Below are 21,836 nucleotides of genomic sequence, written 5' to 3' on the forward strand. Positions count from 1 at the left end.
CCTAAGGCTTAATAGTTTTAGAGCCTGCTGATTATTATTTTCTTAATTTGGCAAAGGGCACATGTGTATGCCAGAGAGAAACAGCAAGGAAAAGTGAGAAAGCACTCCCCATGGGGTATGGCCTTGCTGGAATCCCTTCTCTTCCATCTCTTTCTATTTTTTAGGATTTAGGACCCTCAGCGCACATGCCTGGCACATTTCTTAAACTGCTGAGTCTGAGTCTTGAACCGCACAGTCAGTCATGTGGGACCCAGCTACCTCAACCACCACACAATAGGCTGGCCTGTCAATAGAATTCTAAGATTTTTTTATAAGTTTTTTTTTTTAATGAAAGAATTACTTATTGAATTTTATTAATTATTATTACTATTTTAAAATTTTGCTATAGGACACGTGCACTCACCAGAGAGAGACAGAGAGAAAGAGAAAGTGAGAAAGCAAGCTGCCAGCTATGGGACTCTAACTGTGGTCAGCCATTTGGAAGTCCAGCACCTTAACCATCACACCACTTGCTGGCCCAAACATATTTTTATTTAGAGGAGTTTTTCATTGTTTGGTTTTATTTTTATTTGTTATTTATTTGTTTCACCTGTATCTAATCTTGCCCTTTGCTTTTTTTTTTTTTTCCTCCCTCATGGTACATATCTTTTTAACATTTGAGCCATTTTAAGATAGATTCTTGTGGGGCAGGCAGATGGCATGATAGTTAAGGTACTGCACCTCCTATGTGACTGACTATGGTTCAAGTCCCAGACCTGGTGGCTTGCTTTCTCACTTTCCCTTTCTCTCTGCCTCTCTCTGGTCAAATTAAAAGAAAAACAAAAAAATAAAGACAGATTTTGCTAAACAGGGTTAGAATGGGAATAGGATTTTAGTAGGATTCCAATCAGTAAATGTCGTTAGTCATTAACAACTCTTTTTTTTTTTATAGTATGGTCAGATTTTCCTTAAGTACCACACTCAAGGAAAGATAACTATTATTATTATTTTTTAATTTGACAGAGGATTCGTGTATACACTGGAGGGAAATAGAGAAGGAAAATGAAAAAGCACTCATGCTCTCACAGGGGATGGTTACACCACAATCCCTTCTCTTTCATTTCTCACTCATTTGGAGATTTAGGGCACATGTTTTTCAAGCCACTAGGTTCAGGACTTGAACTATATAGGTGGCCATATGAGATCCAGCCACCTTATCCACCATGACACTGTCTGACCCCTGATTTCTGTAATGTTTGTGTTTGAATGTGCTTTTTCTTTTCAACAGACACAACAAGAGGAGGAAATTTTTCATCGACCCCCACTGCCACCCACAGACAATAGCTGTTGTCCAGACTCGGGCAAAGTAATTAATTTTATTTGTACTTCGAACTCAGGAGGTGCTATTATGGCCATATCTCTGTTTCTCTCTCTTTCTCACTTCCAACTTGATTGGAGTAGAGCCTGGTTAAATTGGATTGTTAAGTTTTGCTTTCCCTTTTTTTTAGTGATCTCTCTGTTTAGTGTGATGGGTGAAAATTGAAGGGATAATACACAATGAGTTTAGTTGTCTTTATAGTAAGTTACCATGTTTTTTTGTTTTCTTTTTGTGAAAAGGAAATTAGAAAATGCTAAAAGTCTTTTCAGCAATATTTTGGAAAGTTTGAAGAACAGTAGGAAAAAAATGAAACTCATAGCTGTTATTTTTGTGTGTTTTCCCTGGAAACGTAGTTTATAGGGAATCTACACAATGCCTAGGCGAAATAAGACTAGATTAATGTGTATTGTATGTGTTTACTGCTGTAATCAGGTAAAACAAACCTAGCACAACCTCTGGTCAAATTAAAAGAAAAACAAAAAAATAAGACAGATTTTGCTAAACAGGGTTAGATAAATCTCTGCTTGAGATTTTTGCTCTCGTCTTTGTAAAAGTTGAGAGAGCATCCTACCCCTACCAATAACCACTGTCTTTTCACCCTGATTTTTCTGACATTGGGTCAGCATTAAGTAGTTTTAGGCGTCTAAGGAAGTTCTTCCTCCTTGTTTCACTGATGGTTTTCCTTTTATCTATGATTGATCCAAAGTGTAAATGGTGATGGCCCTGTCATACAAGTATTTGTTCTTTAGCCCTAAGAAGTGATAGTCCCAGTCTTCTCTTAGGAAAAGATCTGACAAGAAGGAATGAAGGGGAGGGCAGTGGGAAGGGTAGAAGAGAAGAACAGAAACTGAGCTTGTTGAATGCACTTGATTTGGTGTGGGCCAGGTGTGGGACTGTGGGGAGGGCCTTACGGGAAGGCATAGAAAATGAATGTGTGTCATTGAAAAGAAACTTTAGTTCATCTGATTTTCCCCTGTAAGCTGAAAGCATGATTGGTCTTCATCCTTTGAATTTTCAGATATAGTGGAGTCCTCATTGAGCTGAAGCTACCCCATGAGATGGACTTCAGTGGAAAGGATGTCAGTGGGGTGTTGTTCCAGTACCCAGACACTGAGGGGAAGGTGGAAGACTTCACAGAACTTGTGGAGAGAGCCCACCAGAGTGGAGTGAGCAGAACTTCTCTATGGGGGGCTATGGATGTGTGTCCCAGTTTTGAATTATTTATTTATTTGTTTGTTTATGTTTTTCGGTGTCTTAATTTTATCACATTGAATGGTAAAACTCCTTCTTTCTTCAAGTTGCATTGTTCACTGATTCATGGCACATCATTGACACTCAGTTTTTTTTTTTTTTTTTGAGAGGTTTTTGCTATAGGGTGCGTGCGCTCGCCAGACAGACAGAGAGACATAGAGACAGAAAGCGAGAAATCACCCCCCAGGGGGGATGGCCACCCCGCAATCCCTTCTCCATTCTCCTCTTGGGATCTTGGGCACGCACGCACACGCGCCCAGCGTGAGTTTTAAGCCACCGTGTCTGGGACGTGAACCGCAGTCGACCACGTGGGAATCCAGCAACATAGCCATTAAGCTAACTGCTGGTCCCGACACTCAGTGTTTAACTTGTTGAATGAATGAATGAACAACTGAAGTTCACATACTATGGACCGACTCTGCCAGTGTACTAGCAGTTGAGATCATTTACTACTCCTATTGTGTTCCGGGAGAGATGACATCCTATGCTTTCTCTCATTTCCTTCCAGAGTCTGACCTGCTGTGCCACTGACCTGTTAGCTCTATGTATCTTGAGGCCCCCTGGAGAGTTTGGGGTAGACATCGCCCTGGGCAGCTCACAGAGATTTGGAGTGCCCCTGGGATATGGGGGACCTCACGCAGCCTTTTTTGCTGTCAGAGACAGCTTGGTGAGGATGATGCCTGGACGGATGGTGGGGGTAACAAGGTAACACAGCTCAGCTTCTTCCTCTTTTATTGCACTATGGCTTGTCCTGTTCCTTCTCCTGATCACAAAGATTGATTCCTTTCTCAATTAACTGGGTCATCTTGGCTTGATTAACAAAATATACAACATAATTTCAGAAGACAAAATCTGTTTGGGGTGTGAGCTAATACTTCTCAGATACCATGAATTTGTGCATATTTGAAAGTGTGTGTTTACTTTGTGATGTATTAGTATTGAAATTAGAAAAGTGAATTTGGGTTGATGGAAACTTTGAGAGATTGAATATTTTATGTGTGTTTCATGTCTAATCTGTTTTTCTCATAAGTATTGTTAAGTCCCATGGGTACCTAATGACCTGTGCAATGAGAGTGTAAAGCCATGTCAAGTGTGGTCCACATTATTTCCTGGAGGCTTCTGCCACTTGGTCATTCAAATCGTTTCCAAATATACTTTCTGAAGTGCTTCTCATTGATGACCTTTCTCAGATCAAGAATGCAAAGGAGGGCCAGCTCCCTGGTGCAGTGATAATACACTGCTTGGAAGAAGCCAGATTTCAGATGGTGATCATGATTTAAATCCCCAGCCTGGTCAGTCTGAAACACCTGAGGCTTCCAACCTCAGCCAGCCCCAGGTCATAGACATAACTAGGGAGGTCTCCAGACATGGGCCTGGAACCTTCCCATGTAGGTCAACCTTATACACTATCATTTTACTGCTGCACTACCACTGTCATGTTTTACTGCTGCTGGTGGTGTGATTATCTGGTGCTGTGATTATCTGTTCTAACTGGCTGCTTTATTCTTGGTGTAGAGATGCCACTGGGAAAGAAGTGTATCGTCTTGCTCTTCAAACCAGGGAGCAACACATCCGGAGAGACAAGGCAACTAGCAACATTTGTACAGCTCAGGTAAGTCACAAACCTGACCTGACTACTTAATGCCTTAGTCTACAGAAATGGGCTCTCCAGGAGGCAGTGGACAATAAGGTCTACTTAGGGCTGGTTCTACAGCCACTGGTCTTTGGGGTAGTTTTGTCAGTTGGTTTTCTTGTATTCTTTTGTCTCAGGAAGGTGGCTGTCTCTTTTCTGATAAGTTTTCCTAGTATTACTGGATGATATCTTCTTTGTAATTTAATTTTTTTTTTTGGAGCGGCTTTTGCTATAGGGCACGTGCGCTAGCCAGAAAGACAGAGACAGAGAGATAGAAAGTGAGAAATCACCCCCCAGGGGGGATGGCCATGCCGCAATCCCTTCTCCTCCATTCTCCTTTCGGAATCTGGGGCACGCATGCACCTGCGCCTGGCGTGAGTTTAAGCCACCGGGTCCAGGACTCGAACCATGGTCAGCTACATGGGAGTTCAGCGACATAGCCATTACCCTAACTGCTGGTCCCTGTAATTTAATTTTTTAAAATGTTCAATCACTGTATATCTTTACCACATATCATTGCCAGATAATTTTTCTTTTTTTGTGTCCATTGATTATTTTCCCCCTTGATTCTCTCTTCCTTCCCTACCCGCCCTGTATATCAGGCCCTCCTCTCATACTGTCTCTGATACCCATAGTTATTTTCCATGGGAAAACATCTTTTCCGCCTTATTTTGTTCATTGATTACTGACATCACTTTATGGCCTATTCTTATAAACTGTTCCTTGTTTTGCACTGGCATCATAGAAAATTCTTCAAACAGCCCAGCAGAGAAAAACTGTACCTAACAAAATAGATCCACTATTCAACACCATCCAACTCTTTTATTTATTTGTTTATTTAAAGTATTCTTAATTTTATTTTATTATTATTATTTTTAATTTGTTATGGGGCATGTGTGTTCACTAGAGATACAGAGAAAGTGAGAAAGCAAGCTTCCAGGTCCTGGACTCAAATGGTGGTCAGCCATGTGGGAATCTAGCATCCCAACTACCACACTAACTTTAAAGTGTTGTTCTCCTCCATTCTCCTTTCGGAATCTGGGGCACGCATGCACCTGCGCCTGGCGTGAGTTTAAGCCACCGGGTCCAGGACTCGAACCATGGTCAGCTACATGGGAGTTCAGCGACATAGCCATTACCCTAACTGCTGGTCCCTGTAATTTAATTTTTTAAAATGTTCAATCACTGTATATCTTTACCACATATCATTGCCAGATAATTTTTCTTTTTTTGTGTCCATTGATTATTTTCCCCCTTGATTCTCTCTTCCTTCCCTACCCGCCCTGTATATCAGGCCCTCCTCTCATACTGTCTCTGATACCCATAGTTATTTTCCATGGGAAAACATCTTTTCCGCCTTATTTTGTTCATTGATTACTGACATCACTTTATGGCCTATTCTTATAAACTGTTCCTTGTTTTGCACTGGCATCATAGAAAATTCTTCAAACAGCCCAGCAGAGAAAAACTGTACCTAACAAAATAGATCCACTATTCAACACCATCCAACTCTTTTATTTATTTGTTTATTTAAAGTATTCTTAATTTTATTTTATTATTATTATTTTTAATTTGTTATGGGGCATGTGTGTTCACTAGAGATACAGAGAAAGTGAGAAAGCAAGCTTCCAGGTCCTGGACTCAAATGGTGGTCAGCCATGTGGGAATCTAGCATCCCAACTACCACACTAACTTTAAAGTGTTGTGTTTCTTAGTTGAATAGAATGTTCTGTGAAGTGCTTCTTCCCACCCTGGAGTTTGGCCAGCTATGAAGGTAGACTTTGAAAGTCTGACTTTTGAACTGATCACCTGGTGTGTTAGAAACCATGCCACCTGGACCAGTGGAAGAGACTGGGAAAATAGAGTAAACTGGAGGGAACCAGCAGTTAGCGTAATGGCTATGTCACTGGATTCCCACGTAGTCGATCGCGGTTCGCGTCCTGGACCCGGTGGCTTAGAACTCACGCCGGGCGTGTGTGCATGCGTGCCCAAGATCCCGAGAGGAGAATGGAGGAGAAGGGATTACGGCGTGACCATCCCCTCTGGGGGTGATTTCTCGCTTTCTGTCTCTGTGCCTCTCTCTGTCTGTCTGGTGAGTGCGTGCCCGCGCGCTATAGCGATAAAACTCTCAATAAAAAAAAAAAAAAGAAAAGAAAAAGAAAAAAAATAGAGTAAACTGGATGGGTGGCTATTCTGAGACTTCAATTTGTATCCATTATGTGGTGTGTTATGGGTGATTGGAACGCTGATTAATAGGTGAAAAACAAGTGAGGGATGAGACCAAAAGGAGGAGATATAGGAGGTAGTCCTTCATTATTATTTTCTTTTTTGGAGAGGTTTTTTTATGCTATAGAGTGTGTGCACTCGCCAGAAAGACAGAAACAGAGAGACAAAAAGAGGGAAATCACCCCCTGGGGGGATGGCCATGCCGCAATCCCTTCTCCTCCCGGGATTTGGGCATGCACACACATGCGCCTGGTGTGAGTTTAAACCACTGGGTCTGAGACTCGAACCATGGTCGACTCCATGGGAGTCCAGTGACATAGCAATTATGCCAACTGCTGGTCCCAGTAGTCTTTCATTATTTAACTCCCAAGGCATCATTTATTTTTGTTTCTGACCTTAGCCATCCTCTTTATCTCTCTTCCACCTCCAAGATAGCATCACATGGGTTCTTCCTTACTCCCCATGTAGGACACCCCTAATGGGAACATCCTAGAGTTGAATCCGTTATCTCGGAGAGATTCCAGTGCTGTTCCTTTTCATTTTTTGTAACTGGAACATATACTTCCTTGTAAATTTTTTTCTGAAATCTCAATCCAGCGTACTAGAGAGGTATTTTTACTTTAGAGAGCAACCTTGTCATTAGGGAATAAGCCAGTAGGAATTTGTTTTCCATTTCCAGTTTATCTCCTGCCAATTCATTTTGGTTTTATTACCTTGTGTTGCTCATTTTCATCTTCAGCAATCTTTTGCTATTTTTATCTTGGATGGCTGAAATTCAGCTCTAGTGTTTCATTTAAGGCCTCAGGAGAACTATATTCTCTAAGTTCTTGTGTGTTTGAAAATTGCTTGCTGCTTTTGGGGCCAGCAGGTGGCATGATGGTTAAGGGTCCTGGAGTCCCACATGGCCAACCGCAGTTTGAGTCCCAGACCTGGCAGCTTGTTTTCTCAACCCCCCTTCCCTGCCCTTTATCACTCTCTTCCTCTCTGATCAAATGAAAACAAATACATAAATAAAATAAAGTTCAATAAAATAATTAAAGAAAAAGAAAATTGGTTGCTGCATTTATTCTGTAAGAACTACTTGACTGGATATAAAATTCTCAAATCTTAATCATCCCTAACTCTAATGTCTTTATTATTTTACTTTCTTGCAACATTAAATATAGTATTGCCTCTCAATGTCTGATGACAGCTTGATCTTTTCCCCTATGGGTGACAAGACTATGTTGCATGGATAAAATCCCTTTAGAATGGTCAAATTTGAAGGTTTGGAGTAGTGACTCCAGGGTGTCTTGGATGATGTGTTTACCCTCATGTAGTCAGGCAAGATATAAATGGTCCCAAACTTTCATAGAGAATACAAGCAATCTGATGATTTTGTTTTGTCCCTGTTTTTAATTTTGGCATCCCAAATCAAGTAATAATTTCTTTGCTAATCATCTTTCATTGCATTGTTAAATGTGTTTCTTTAAATGCCCTTTATCCTTTAAGGCACTCTTGGCAAATATGGCTGCCATGTTTGCAATCTACCATGGCTCCCGTGGGCTGGAGCATATTGCTAGGAGAGTACATAATGCCACTTTGATTTTGTCAGAAGGTAAGTCATTTATCAAAACTTTTGGGCATAACAAGAATGATAAATTTTGATTAAGTGTTGCCCAGCTGCTTTGGCGCAGGTATTAGCATACTGATCCGCAGTTCTGGCAGCCATGCGACCAGGTTCAGAGCCCAAGTCAACCTGAAACATGGTGGGTGCTTGCATCTAAGATCCTGACTAGTTGGAGAGCTGGAGGAAGCTGATCATGGTGTGAAGACCTTGTCACGGGTGTCCCAAAAATTAAAAGGATGAATAAATTGGCAGAAAGACAAGTAGAAGACATTAAGTGTAATTGAAAAAGAAATACATCTACAATACAGCAACTTCTTACTTAATGACATACCTGTTTAACGACTGCTCAGATTGAAACCAATTCTCTAGAGTGGGGAATCCCCTTTCTTAGTCTGCGTGAGGCTGGGGAATCACCTTTCTCAGTCTGTCTTGTTCCACAGTCAGTGTCACTACACAAAGTATTCACGGTCACGCAAGACTGCGTATTTTATTTATAAATTAGTACTTTATTGTGCACCCGTAATAATATTCAAAGTAAATAAAAATGATTATGCCAGATTTATATTATTGTGTAGTGGTGTGTCTGGTCACATTTTGGTGCTTATGTAATGCATGCTTAATACCTATTGAAAAATACATACCCTGTAGCACATAACACACCAGAAGACATTGCCTTTCAGCTCCTCACTTATTGACCAGTTCTCTTAATGACCTAGTTGTAGACATGGAACTCAGTTGGTAAGTGAGGATTGCCTGTAAATAACTAATGAACATGTAAAATCTTTACCTCTCTGTTAATGAAAGAAATGTAAATTAAAACAGTAAAACAGTATTTCTCCCATCACATTGGCAAAGGTTAGGAGAATGCTGACAGCATTTTAGTATGACTTTTATGGATAGCATTTAAACTATGTCTATCAAAAGCTTTTAAAAAAAGCCTACGATTTGACCTGAAAATTCTACCTCTAGGAATGTTCTAAAGGAAATAATCAGATAACCTTGTGAAGAGTGTCCATTGAAACATTGTTTACGTTGTTCTGAATGATGGAAATAACATAAATGTCTAATGACAAGTGATTAAATGATATAATAGTATAATTATTAAACAGCCATCAAAAGTAATATAGCTAGTTGGGACCAACAGATGGCATAGTGGTTATGTCACTGGACTTTCATACGGCTGACCGTAGTTTGAATTCTGGACCTGGCGGCCTCAAACTCAGGTGGCGTGTGTGTATGCCCCAAATCCCGAGAGAAGACTGGAGGAGAAGTGATTGAGGTGTGGCCATCCTCTCTGGGGGGTTGATTTCTCACTCTTTGTCTCCCTGTCTCTCTCAGTCTCTTTGGCAAGTGGACACACCCTATAGCAAAAATCTCTCTAAAAAATAAATAAGTAAAATTTTATAAAAAGGAAAGAGTAATACAGATAGTAATCTATAGAAAAGCAAACTTGTTCTTGATATATTTATGTGAGAAAAAAAGTGGAATGTATATGTCTGATACAACAGATATACACAACACCCATTATTTTTAGAGGATTATACTTTGAAATGTAAGCAGTGCTTATTTCTGGATGGTGATTATGGGGATTTTTCTTCCCTTTTCATATGTATTTTATAGTTTTCTATAGCTTGGTAATAAACATTTAATTTCTTGTGAAAAAGCACTAAAAACTGGACCAGGAATAAACTATAGTAGGATTTACCTATGTATGTGTCTGAAACATCCATGGCTGAGAAGCAGTGTTACATGTCAGAGATTGGTGGCTCTCCTCCTTGTCTAGGTCTCAAGAGAGCAGGGCATCAACTCCAGCATGACTTGTTCTTTGACACCTTGAAGATTCAATGTGGCTGCTCGGTGAAGGAGGTCTTGGGCAGGGCCGCTCAGCGGCAAATCAATTTTCGGCTCTTCGAGGATGGCACAGTAAGTCAAATATCCTGTTTTTGTTTTTTTACCGGTTCTCTAAATTTTCATGACGTTTATCATTAAAATCTTCATTAGAAATTTTTTTTATTTGCTAGTGCGCATAAGCTGGCCAGAGAGAGACAGGGAGAGAGAGAAAAAAGCACCCCCCCCCCATGGGGAATGGTCATGCCACAATCCATATCCTCTATCTCCTTTCGGGATTTTGGTTATTCTTGCACTTGTACCTGGTGTGTTCCTCAACCCTCCAAGTCCAAGTCAGCCATATGGAATCCTTAATTAACCACCAGGCCGGAGAGCTGGCCTACTTTCCTCTTTATTGAAAAAAAAATTAATGCTGGAACTTTGGGCCCACTCTATTTTTTGTGCAAACTATTTGTATTTCCTGCATGCAATATTGTGACCTTTCCAATAAGAAACAATTCATCCTCTCCTCTTCTTAAGACTTTGTATTTTCATATATGAGACTTAAAAGGCACATATGAATTCCTAACACTCCTCTCCACAGTATGACCACTCAAAGTAAAGGCTTTGACAAGTGATATTAGTAAGGCAAATAGTCTGTTGGGAAAGTCATGATGTGTTTTTCTATGTCTTTCTATGCAAAAATGCGTCATGATTTTCCTGACAACCCAATATATCTAGTTCCAGTAAGAGTACCCTAAAGCCAATGGACTGTTTGAATCCAGTGGTGACTTGCAAACCTTCCAAACTCACCATGTCTGGGATTGGTCTAGAAACCATCTCCTAAGGGTCAACCTGGATATAATTGTACCTGATGTTTTTACACGACTGAATTTTGTCCAGCGGCTTCTCCCTTTTGACCTCTTTTGGGATTCCTCCACTATTCTTGGCATTTAAACCTGATGTTTTCCATTTAATTTTGTTTCTGTAGCTTGGTATTTCTCTTGATGAAACAGTCAGTGAAAAAGATCTGGATGATTTGTTGTGGATCTTTGGCTGTGAGTCATCTGCAGTAAGTAGAATATAAACACACATTTCTCATAATGACTGTTAGAGGTGGTGGCAAAGATGGTTTGTTCTCTTGTGTGTGAGGGAGAAGGGACCCAGGTATGACGCAGAGTGGCCTGATGTTAAAAGTATGCCACTGTCTCTTGCTAGAGTGACCACTGATAGCTGCAGGTCATTGCTGTGGGCCCCAGCCAGGACATGCAGTCAAGCTAGTTGGGAGGATTGTTAATGGTGTTTCATTGAAAGTGTTCTTAACACAGAGATTCACAGCACTGGCATCTTCAAGAGGTCAGTTCTGGGATAATTATGTTACGTTATTTATTTATTTTAGAGAAATTTTCTGCCATAGGGGTGTGTGCACTTGCCAGAGAGACAGAGAAAAACAAGGAGACAGAAAGCAAGAGATCACCCCTCCAGAAATCTCCTCCACTCTCCTCTCGGGATTTTTGGCATGCACGCTCCTGTGCTGGGCATGAGTTTTAAGCCGCCGGGTCCGAGACTCAAACTGCAGTCAACTACATGAGAATCCCATGATGTAACCATTATGCCATTTGCTGGTCCCATGATAGTCATGTATTTAGGTAAATATTTATTGAAGACCTAATATATATTAAGTACTGTACATATTAGGTGCTACCCTGAGGACATAGTGATGAATTAGACATGCGTCCTACCCTCATGGAGTTTACAGTCTGATATCAGTCAACTAAGCCCAAAACTACAGTTCAGGTGATGTGATAGGATGGGTGATGTGTGAAGATACCCCATGAGTACAGAGAGTGAGTGTCTCACTGATAACTGGGGAAGAAATTGCCTGAATTTGAGATCTGAAAGCCGAATAGAAATTGTCTAGAGCAAGATGCCACAATGGAGGATGTAGTCTGGGTGTTCTAACCATTGAGGAAACCAGCCACAATGGCGAGGAGAGAGATTACATGAGATTAAAAGCGGTCCAGTGTGGCTCAGGTTGCTTTCTGAAATGACCAAGTAGCAGGGACCAGTGAGGAGAAGAGTTACCACTCCATGGGTCCAGAGTGGAAGAGAGTAGTCAGTTGCTACTACAGCTGTGGTAAGGTGTGAAACACAGCACTCTGTGATGCCTGGTGCATAGTACTCACTCAGTAAAGACTCCCCTATCGTGAAATACTGACTGCATAAGTAGAAATACCTTTGGAGTGTTGAGGGGACGATGTCTGTGCCCTCTAAGGAGAGAACGTCAAAGGATTATACTAGATAACAATCACAATCACAAATCACAGAAAAAGCATCACAGTGTTCTCTCTCTCTCTCTTTTTGTTGAGATTTTTCTTATAGGGTGATGCGCTTGCCAGAGAGACAGAAAGCAAGAAATCACCCCTTAGGGGGTCAAATCGTGGTCAGCCACGTGACAGTTCAGCACCCTAACCACTATGCCACCTGCCACCACCACAGTGTTCTCTTTAAAAACTTTGATTAACAAACAGGACTGGATAAGCTGGTGAGCTCTGCATTAAATTTAATCACGGATATTTAGTCTGTGCATTTGAGAAGTGTTTGTGGAGTGCCTACAGAAGGCTCAAGACGGTCATATTATCACCCAGGGGATGAATGAGGAGTAAGCCTTCAATATTAAGCTTATCAGATAAATGATTTTCAAATATTTGCCTCATTACATGCATTGACTCAGCTCTCTTGATTGTGTGCTTTGATGCACAAACCTTTTAAATTTTAATAAAATCCAGATTTCCTATTTTTCTTCTGCTGCTCATACTTTTGGTGTCCTATTTTGAAAACTATTGCCAAATCCAAGCCTGTGCAGTTCTACTTCTATATTGTTTTCTAAGAGTTTAATGGTTTTATTTATGTCTTGATCCATTCTGAGTTAATTTTTGTACATGGTAGAAGATGAGGGTCCAGTGTCATTTTATTATAGCTATTCTCAAAAATAAGAAAGCAGTGTCAAATGAAAATACAGATGATCCTGACTTACAGTGAAGTTACGTTCTGATAAATCTATTGCAAGTTGAAAACATTTTAAGTTGAAATGCATTTAATACACCTAGCCCTAATAAATATAATAGTCTAGCCTAGCAAAAGTGTACTCAGAACATTTATATTAGACTGCAGGTGGGCAAAAACACGTAACCCAAGCCTATTTTTTGATGAAGTGTTGAATATCTCACAAGTTATTGACTATTGTACTGAACATGAATAGTTGAATGGGTACTTAAAGTACAGGTTCTATTGAATGCTGATAACTTTCACACCTTCAGAAAGTCAAACCTTAATGTCAAGTCATCATAAGTCAGGGACTCTCTGTACTTATCTCGAGTGTTATCACAGTAACTTTTTTTTAAAGAATTATTTAACTTTATTTACTTATTTATTTTAATTTGACCAGAGAGGGACAGATAGAGAGAAAGAGAGACAGAGGGAAAGTGAGAAAGTCAGCTGCCAGGTCCAGGACTTGAACCATAGTTGGCCATGTGGGGAGTCTATCGCCCTTAACCACCACATCACCTGTTGGGCCCTCATAGTAACTTTTTTTTCATAGACTTTTTTATTTTTGTTTTTTTAGTTTGCTATAGGATGAATGTGCTTACTAAAGAGAGATAGAGAGAGAGATAGTGAGAAATCACCTCCATGGGGGCTGGCCATGCTGCAATCCCCTCTCCTTCATTTTCATCTCAAGATTTTGGTTATGTTTATACATACACCCAGTGAGATTTTCCAGCTGTCTGGGTCTAGGACTCCAACCATGCTGTTGGCCACGTGATCTCTACTTGCCTTAATCTTCATAATTTTCCAATAAGAAACAATTCATCCTCTCCTCTTCTTAAGACTTTGTATTTTCATATATGAGACTTAAAAGGCACATATGAATTCCTAACACTCCTCTCCACAGTATGACCACTCAAAGTAAAGGCTTTGACAAGTGATATTAGTAAGGCAAATAGTCTGTTGGGAAAGTCATGATGTGTTTTTCTATGTCTTTCTATGCAAAAATGCGTCATGATTTTCCTGACAACCCAATATATCTAGTTCCAGTAAGAGTACCCTAAAGCCAATGGACTGTTTGAATCCAGTGGTGACTTGCAAACCTTCCAAACTCACCATGTCTGGGATTGGTCTAGAAACCATCTCCTAAGGGTCAACCTGGATATAATTGTACCTGATGTTTTTACACGACTGAATTTTGTCCAGCGGCTTCTCCCTTTTGACCTCTTTTGGGATTCCTCCACTATTCTTGGCATTTAAACCTGATGTTTTCCATTTAATTTTGTTTCTGTAGCTTGGTATTTCTCTTGATGAAACAGTCAGTGAAAAAGATCTGGATGATTTGTTGTGGATCTTTGGCTGTGAGTCATCTGCAGTAAGTAGAATATAAACACACATTTCTCATAATGACTGTTAGAGGTGGTGGCAAAGATGGTTTGTTCTCTTGTGTGTGAGGGAGAAGGGACCCAGGTATGACGCAGAGTGGCCTGATGTTAAAAGTATGCCACTGTCTCTTGCTAGAGTGACCACTGATAGCTGCAGGTCATTGCTGTGGGCCCCAGCCAGGACATGCAGTCAAGCTAGTTGGGAGGATTGTTAATGGTGTTTCATTGAAAGTGTTCTTAACACAGAGATTCACAGCACTGGCATCTTCAAGAGGTCAGTTCTGGGATAATTATGTTACGTTATTTATTTATTTTAGAGAAATTTTCTGCCATAGGGGTGTGTGCACTTGCCAGAGAGACAGAGAAAAACAAGGAGACAGAAAGCAAGAGATCACCCCTCCAGAAATCTCCTCCACTCTCCTCTCGGGATTTTTGGCATGCACGCTCCTGTGCTGGGCATGAGTTTTAAGCCGCCGGGTCCGAGACTCAAACTGCAGTCAACTACATGAGAATCCCATGATGTAACCATTATGCCATTTGCTGGTCCCATGATAGTCATGTATTTAGGTAAATATTTATTGAAGACCTAATATATATTAAGTACTGTACATATTAGGTGCTACCCTGAGGACATAGTGATGAATTAGACATGCGTCCTACCCTCATGGAGTTTACAGTCTGATATCAGTCAACTAAGCCCAAAACTACAGTTCAGGTGATGTGATAGGATGGGTGATGTGTGAAGATACCCCATGAGTACAGAGAGTGAGTGTCTCACTGATAACTGGGGAAGAAATTGCCTGAATTTGAGATCTGAAAGCCGAATAGAAATTGTCTAGAGCAAGATGCCACAATGGAGGATGTAGTCTGGGTGTTCTAACCATTGAGGAAACCAGCCACAATGGCGAGGAGAGAGATTACATGAGATTAAAAGCGGTCCAGTGTGGCTCAGGTTGCTTTCTGAAATGACCAAGTAGCAGGGACCAGTGAGGAGAAGAGTTACCACTCCATGGGTCCAGAGTGGAAGAGAGTAGTCAGTTGCTACTACAGCTGTGGTAAGGTGTGAAACACAGCACTCTGTGATGCCTGGTGCATAGTACTCACTCAGTAAAGACTCCCCTATCGTGAAATACTGACTGCATAAGTAGAAATACCTTTGGAGTGTTGAGGGGACGATGTCTGTGCCCTCTAAGGAGAGAACGTCAAAGGATTATACTAGATAACAATCACAATCACAAATCACAGAAAAAGCATCACAGTGTTCTCTCTCTCTCTCTTTTTGTTGAGATTTTTCTTATAGGGTGATGCGCTTGCCAGAGAGACAGAAAGCAAGAAATCACCCCTTAGGGGGTCAAATCGTGGTCAGCCACGTGACAGTTCAGCACCCTAACCACTATGCCACCTGCCACCACCACAGTGTTCTCTTTAAAAACTTTGATTAACAAACAGGACTGGATAAGCTGGTGAGCTCTGCATTAAATTTAATCACGGATATTTAGTCTGTGCATTTGAGAAGTGTTTGTGGAGTGCCTACAGAAGGCTCAAGACGGTCATATTATCACCCAGGGGATGAATGAGGAGTAAGCCTTCAATATTAAGCTTATCAGATAAATGATTTTCAAATATTTGCCTCATTACATGCATTGACTCAGCTCTCTTGATTGTGTGCTTTGATGCACAAACCTTTTAAATTTTAATAAAATCCAGATTTCCTATTTTTCTTCTGCTGCTCATACTTTTGGTGTCCTATTTTGAAAACTATTGCCAAATCCAAGCCTGTGCAGTTCTACTTCTATATTGTTTTCTAAGAGTTTAATGGTTTTATTTATGTCTTGATCCATTCTGAGTTAATTTTTGTACATGGTAGAAGATGAGGGTCCAGTGTCATTTTATTATAGCTATTCTCAAAAATAAGAAAGCAGTGTCAAATGAAAATACAGATGATCCTGACTTACAGTGAAGTTACGTTCTGATAAATCTATTGCAAGTTGAAAACATTTTAAGTTGAAATGCATTTAATACACCTAGCCCTAATAAATATAATAGTCTAGCCTAGCAAAAGTGTACTCAGAACATTTATATTAGACTGCAGGTGGGCAAAAACACGTAACCCAAGCCTATTTTTTGATGAAGTGTTGAATATCTCACAAGTTATTGACTATTGTACTGAACATGAATAGTTGAATGGGTACTTAAAGTACAGGTTCTATTGAATGCTGATAACTTTCACACCTTCAGAAAGTCAAACCTTAATGTCAAGTCATCATAAGTCAGGGACTCTCTGTACTTATCTCGAGTGTTATCACAGTAACTTTTTTTTAAAGAATTATTTAACTTTATTTACTTATTTATTTTAATTTGACCAGAGAGGGACAGATAGAGAGAAAGAGAGACAGAGGGAAAGTGAGAAAGTCAGCTGCCAGGTCCAGGACTTGAACCATAGTTGGCCATGTGGGGAGTCTATCGCCCTTAACCACCACATCACCTGTTGGGCCCTCATAGTAACTTTTTTTTCATAGACTTTTTTATTTTTGTTTTTTTAGTTTGCTATAGGATGAATGTGCTTACTAAAGAGAGATAGAGAGAGAGATAGTGAGAAATCACCTCCATGGGGGCTGGCCATGCTGCAATCCCCTCTCCTTCATTTTCATCTCAAGATTTTGGTTATGTTTATACATACACCCAGTGAGATTTTCCAGCTGTCTGGGTCTAGGACTCCAACCATGCTGTTGGCCACGTGATCTCTACTTGCCTTAATCTTCATAATCCCTGCTGGTCCCTTTACAGATTTTTAAAACAAGTTACTGGGGGCTGGCTGGTGGCGTGGTGGTTAAGGCACTGGACTCCCACATGGCTGACTGCAGTTGGAGTCCCAGACCTGGTGGCTTGCTTTTCCCAGTGTCTCACTCTCTGATCAAATTAAAAATAAATAAATAAATAAATAAATAAATAAGCAAACAAACAAGTAATTCTTTAAAAAGAAAACAAGTTACTAGAACTTGCTTTATTACTTAAGGAAAAACTGAGAGATGTGAAAAATTGTTTTGCAGTAGAAATTATAAGTAATCTATTTCTCGTAGTAACAGGAAGTTAAAGAAGTTAAAACCACCTTGGAGAATGGTCACACTCCATGACTCCTGACTCCTGTCAAGCCACACCAGACCTGGAGCAGGGTTGGGGATCTCCTCGCTCACATAGCCATTCAGATACCTGGATGTTCACGCAAACTTCCAGGCATGTACCACTCTTTAGTTTCTGTGGTCTCTCCATGCAGGAACTCGTTGCTGAAAGCATGGGAGAGGAGCGGAAAGGCATTTCAGGGTCTGCACTCAAGAGAACCAGTCCATTCCTCACACATCAGGTGTTCAACAGGTTTGTGCGGCTTGGTTGACTTATGCATTTCGTGTTAAGCAATAAGCTAGGGAGTTCAGCTGGAAGCTGTGGTTGGCTGTGTTATGTGACCTGGATTACTGTGGCTCAGCTGTAACTCCTAATAAGGTTTAACCATAGATGCCATTCCTGACTTGGCTCACCTTGTCTCCCGGTGGCTCTACTCCCTTGATACTGTCAGGAAGAGGGCGGTTTGAATGTATAATTGTCAGGCCAAAGTTCATACCCAGAGGTCCTATACCTGCTTATTCCCAACCTTCCTCTTATGCTCGTAGGCCACTTGTTATCTAGGGCCTCCTCTGAGGTTCATGGGGGTTCTGTGCCCTTCTCTCTTGTATACTTGGTTTTGTTGCCCATGGCCAAAATTGATCTGAATTTCGAAGGTAGACTTCAGTGTCTTGTCTTTCAGGAGGATGTGATGGATTCATCTAATTTTATTGGATCTAAATCATGTGTTTTGTGTTCACAGTTATCACTCAGAAACAAATATTATTCGGTATATGAAGAAATTGGAAAACAAAGACATTTCCCTGGTTCACAGCATGATCCCACTGGTAGTTGTTTATGGCCTTTCTTCTCATTTTCGACCCTACTCTGACCCCTCTTCTTTGGGTCATACTTATTATACTCAAAGAGGGACAAAGGAGTGGCTGTGTGGGAATACATGAGGGTTGATAGGTAGACCACAGAAAATCACTAATATGATATGTTTTGGATGTGCTTTTTAAAGGGATCCTGCACCATGAAGCTCAATAGTTCATCTGAACTTACAGTAAGTAGGTCACTTCTGTAAGAGGGTACTTGGTAGGGGCAGTGTTCTAGCTTGTACATAGCCAATAACTAGGGAAAGCCACGGGGACTATTACTTAATAATTTTCGGTATGTCTTGATTGGTATCCACCAGTATCAAGAGAAACTCTAATATTTCTTACAACTTGACCATGTAAATCATAGGTAAAATTGTTTTTAATCAAGCATTAATATATTATTTATGCCTTTCTACCTTTACTTTCTTCTTTTTTTAAACTTTTTTAAAGAATGATTTCCTTTATTTTATTTTCATTACTGTTATTTTTAAAATTTGACCAGAATGAGACACAAGAGAGAAGACAAAGTGAGAAAGCAAGCTACCAGGTCTGGGACTTGGACTGTGGTCTGCTATGTGGGAGTCCAGCTCCCCTAACCACTACACCACCTGCCAGCCCCTTCTTTTAACTTTTTACAACCTGACATGTTAAAAACATCTTTTTAAAGAATTTTGCTACAGTGCACGTGCACTCGCTACAGAGACAGACAGAGACAAGAGAGTGAGAAATCTCTCCCTGGTGGGGGGATGGCCACACTGCAATCCCTTCTCCCTTCTCCGCTCAGGATTTTGGGCATGCATGCACATGCACTAGTGTGTTTATCAAGTCTCTGGTTCCAGGACTTGAACCATTCAGTTGGCCATCTGGGATTCAGTTCTTTTATCTTCCATGTCACCTGCTGCTGGCCCAGGATTTTTTTTTTTTTTTTTTTTTTTTTTTAAGCAAAGCTAACTTGTTTCTTTTATTTCTTTATCCTAATGACATCAGGTAATAGAAAACATTTTATTTTATATTTATATTAGGACAAGTTTTCTCTTTTTTTTCTTTTAGAAAAAGAATTATTTTAATTATTATTAATTTAATTAATTAATTAATTAATTTTAATTTGCTATAGGGCACATGTGCTCACCAGAGAGAGAGAGAAAGTGAGAAAGCAAGCTGCCAGGTCTGGGACTCAAACCATAGTTGGCCATATGGGAGTCTGGTACTTTAACCATCACCTGCTAGCCCCTCCCCATTCACTTTTTATTTTTTAAAGAATTACTTTTCAACGGGCCCAGCAGGTGGTGTGGTGGTTAAAGGTGCCGGATTTCCACATGGTTGATTGTGGTTTGAGTCTCAGACCTGGCAGCTTGCTTTCTTGCTTTCCCTTTCTCTCTCCCTCTCTGTTTCTATCTGGTCAAGTTGAAGAATAATAATAACAAATGAAATTAAATAAATAATAATTCTTTAAAAAAAGAATTACTTTCAAAAAAATAAAAAAAGAATTACTTTCTAATTAATTTTTTATTTATTCATTCTTTTATTTTAATTTGACCAGAAAGAGACACACACAAAGAGAGGGAGAGAGAGTGAGAAAGCAAGCCACCAGGTCTGGGACTCAAACTGTGGTCAGCCATCTGGAGTGTCCAGCTTCTTAACCACCATGCCACCTGCTGGTCCCCACTATTTTCTTTTTTCTGAGAGATTTTTGCTATAGGGCGCTTCAGCTCGCCAGAGAGACAGAAGGCTAGATACCAGTCCAGCCCCCCCCACCCCAGGGGCTGAGGGGATAGCCACATCGCAATCCATTCTCCATTCTCCTCTCAGAATTTTGGACATGCACACACACACACACATTTGGTGTGAGTTTTAAGCCACTGGGTCTGGGACTCGAACCACGATCAACTACATGGGAGTCCAGTGATGTAACCATTATACCATGTCCTCGTCCCCTCCCCATTCACTTTTATGTTTATTTTGTGTTCTGCTTAATGAAGAGAGAGAGTAATGTATGTGCTGTGTAAGAGTTTGCATAAACCTTACCTGAAGCAACTCTTAGTATTTCATAGATACAAATCTCTTTTGTTCCTGAAACAGTAGAGAAAGATTACATTTTTGTTTAAGTTTAGTTTGGGAACCTTATGTCCCACTTGTAAAATGAAGATAGTAATAGTGCCTACCTTGTAAGACTGTGGTGAGGCTTTAATATAGGTAAAATGCTCAGAACAGTGCCTGGCACCTAGTAGTCACATTTTCTATTAGCTTTGGCTTTTATCATTTTTCAAGTTATTGTTATTATTACTGTTTCAATATGTATATCTGCATTATTTTCTTCTCTCACTTTTCAGCCTATTACATGGAAGGAATTTGCAAACATCCACCCATTTGTGCCTCTGGATCAAGCTCAAGGATATCAACAGCTTTTCCGAGAGCTTGAGAAGGATTTGTGTGAACTCACAGGTTATGACCGGATCTCTTTTCAGCCTAACAGGTAAGAGGACTTCTTTTCCTGTTATTATTTCAGCTATCTGTTTTGTTGCACATCACCTACCCCTAAACTTGGAGGCTTAAACCAACAATTCACCATTTCATAGCATCCTGTGAGTTGACTGGACAGTTCTACTCTATTGGGGTGGTAAGGCCTGAAGGTCATGGTGGCCTCATTCACAACTGACAAGTGAGAGATGAGCTATTAGCTGGAACACATATGAAGATGCTGACTAAGGCCTTGGTTCTTCATGTGGACCTGTCCTTATGGTTCCTTGAGCTTCTTCATTTTTTATTTTAAAATTTTTAGAGAGGTTTTTTTTTTTTGCTGTAGGGAGTGTGCACTCGCCAGAGAGAGACAGAAGTAGAAAGTGAGAATTCAGCCCCTAGAGGGGATGGCCATGCTGCAATTCCTTCTCTTTCATTCTCTTCTCGGAATTTTGGGCACACACGCACATGTGCCCGGTGTGTCAGGTTTGTGTCTCGAAATGCGATAGACTATGTGTGTGTGTTGGGGGGCGTCCAGCAATGTAAGTGTTATGCCATCTGCTGGTCCCATCCTTGATCTTCTTTACAACTTGATGTCTTGGTTCATGGAATGTTCCAGGATGAAGCATGCAGAAGCTGCAAAACTCTTGTGGCCCAGCCTCCAAAAGTTATACACCATCATTTCCAGAGCATTCTCTCTGTTAAAGCAAATCATGGGGCCAGCCATGATGAAACATGGAAAGGGACAACACAGGGGTGTGGATGCTGGGAGATGTGGTTCATAGTGGGACACTTACTGCACCTGTTAGGGCGTGGCATACAAATTAAGATCAAGCCTACTCCTGTCAAGCAGCAGGGTCTCAATCCAATAGGCCAAGAGAAGCTTGATCCTGCCTTGGTTCTGTCATCAACTTTGAAAAATCTGTTCTTTTCCAGCCTCAGTCTCTTTATCTATGAAGCAAAAACTTTGAAGAACTTTCCTTCTTTCCTCTTTTCTTTCTTTTTCTCTTTTTTCTTCTTTTTTTCTTCCCCTCTTTCTTTTCCTTTCTCTCTCTCTCTCTGTCTCTTT

The 21,836-nt window shown here is 40.5% G+C and overlaps 1 protein-coding gene across 1 annotated transcript in view; it reads left to right on the top strand.

Annotated features, from left to right (window-relative positions):
* The window catches only part of GLDC (glycine decarboxylase), a 103,687-nt gene that overhangs the window by 37,282 nt on the left and 44,569 nt on the right, over positions 1–21,836 (top strand). Inside the window, exons 5-15 of the mRNA XM_006144467.3 lie at positions 1,268–1,345; positions 2,376–2,523; positions 3,117–3,313; positions 4,124–4,220; positions 7,959–8,064; positions 9,860–9,999; positions 10,895–10,975; positions 17,608–17,705; positions 18,193–18,277; positions 18,454–18,495; positions 20,641–20,783. Coding sequence (XP_006144529.1) covers positions 1,268–1,345; positions 2,376–2,523; positions 3,117–3,313; positions 4,124–4,220; positions 7,959–8,064; positions 9,860–9,999; positions 10,895–10,975; positions 17,608–17,705; positions 18,193–18,277; positions 18,454–18,495; positions 20,641–20,783 — 1,215 coding nt within the window. The remainder of the gene's footprint in view (positions 1–1,267; positions 1,346–2,375; positions 2,524–3,116; positions 3,314–4,123; positions 4,221–7,958; positions 8,065–9,859; positions 10,000–10,894; positions 10,976–17,607; positions 17,706–18,192; positions 18,278–18,453; positions 18,496–20,640; positions 20,784–21,836) is intronic.

Source organism: Tupaia chinensis, unplaced genomic scaffold, assembly GCF_000334495.1.
Source record: "Tupaia chinensis unplaced genomic scaffold, TupChi_1.0 Scaffold000121_1, whole genome shotgun sequence".
NCBI classification, from domain to species: Eukaryota; Metazoa; Chordata; class Mammalia; order Scandentia; family Tupaiidae; genus Tupaia; species Tupaia belangeri.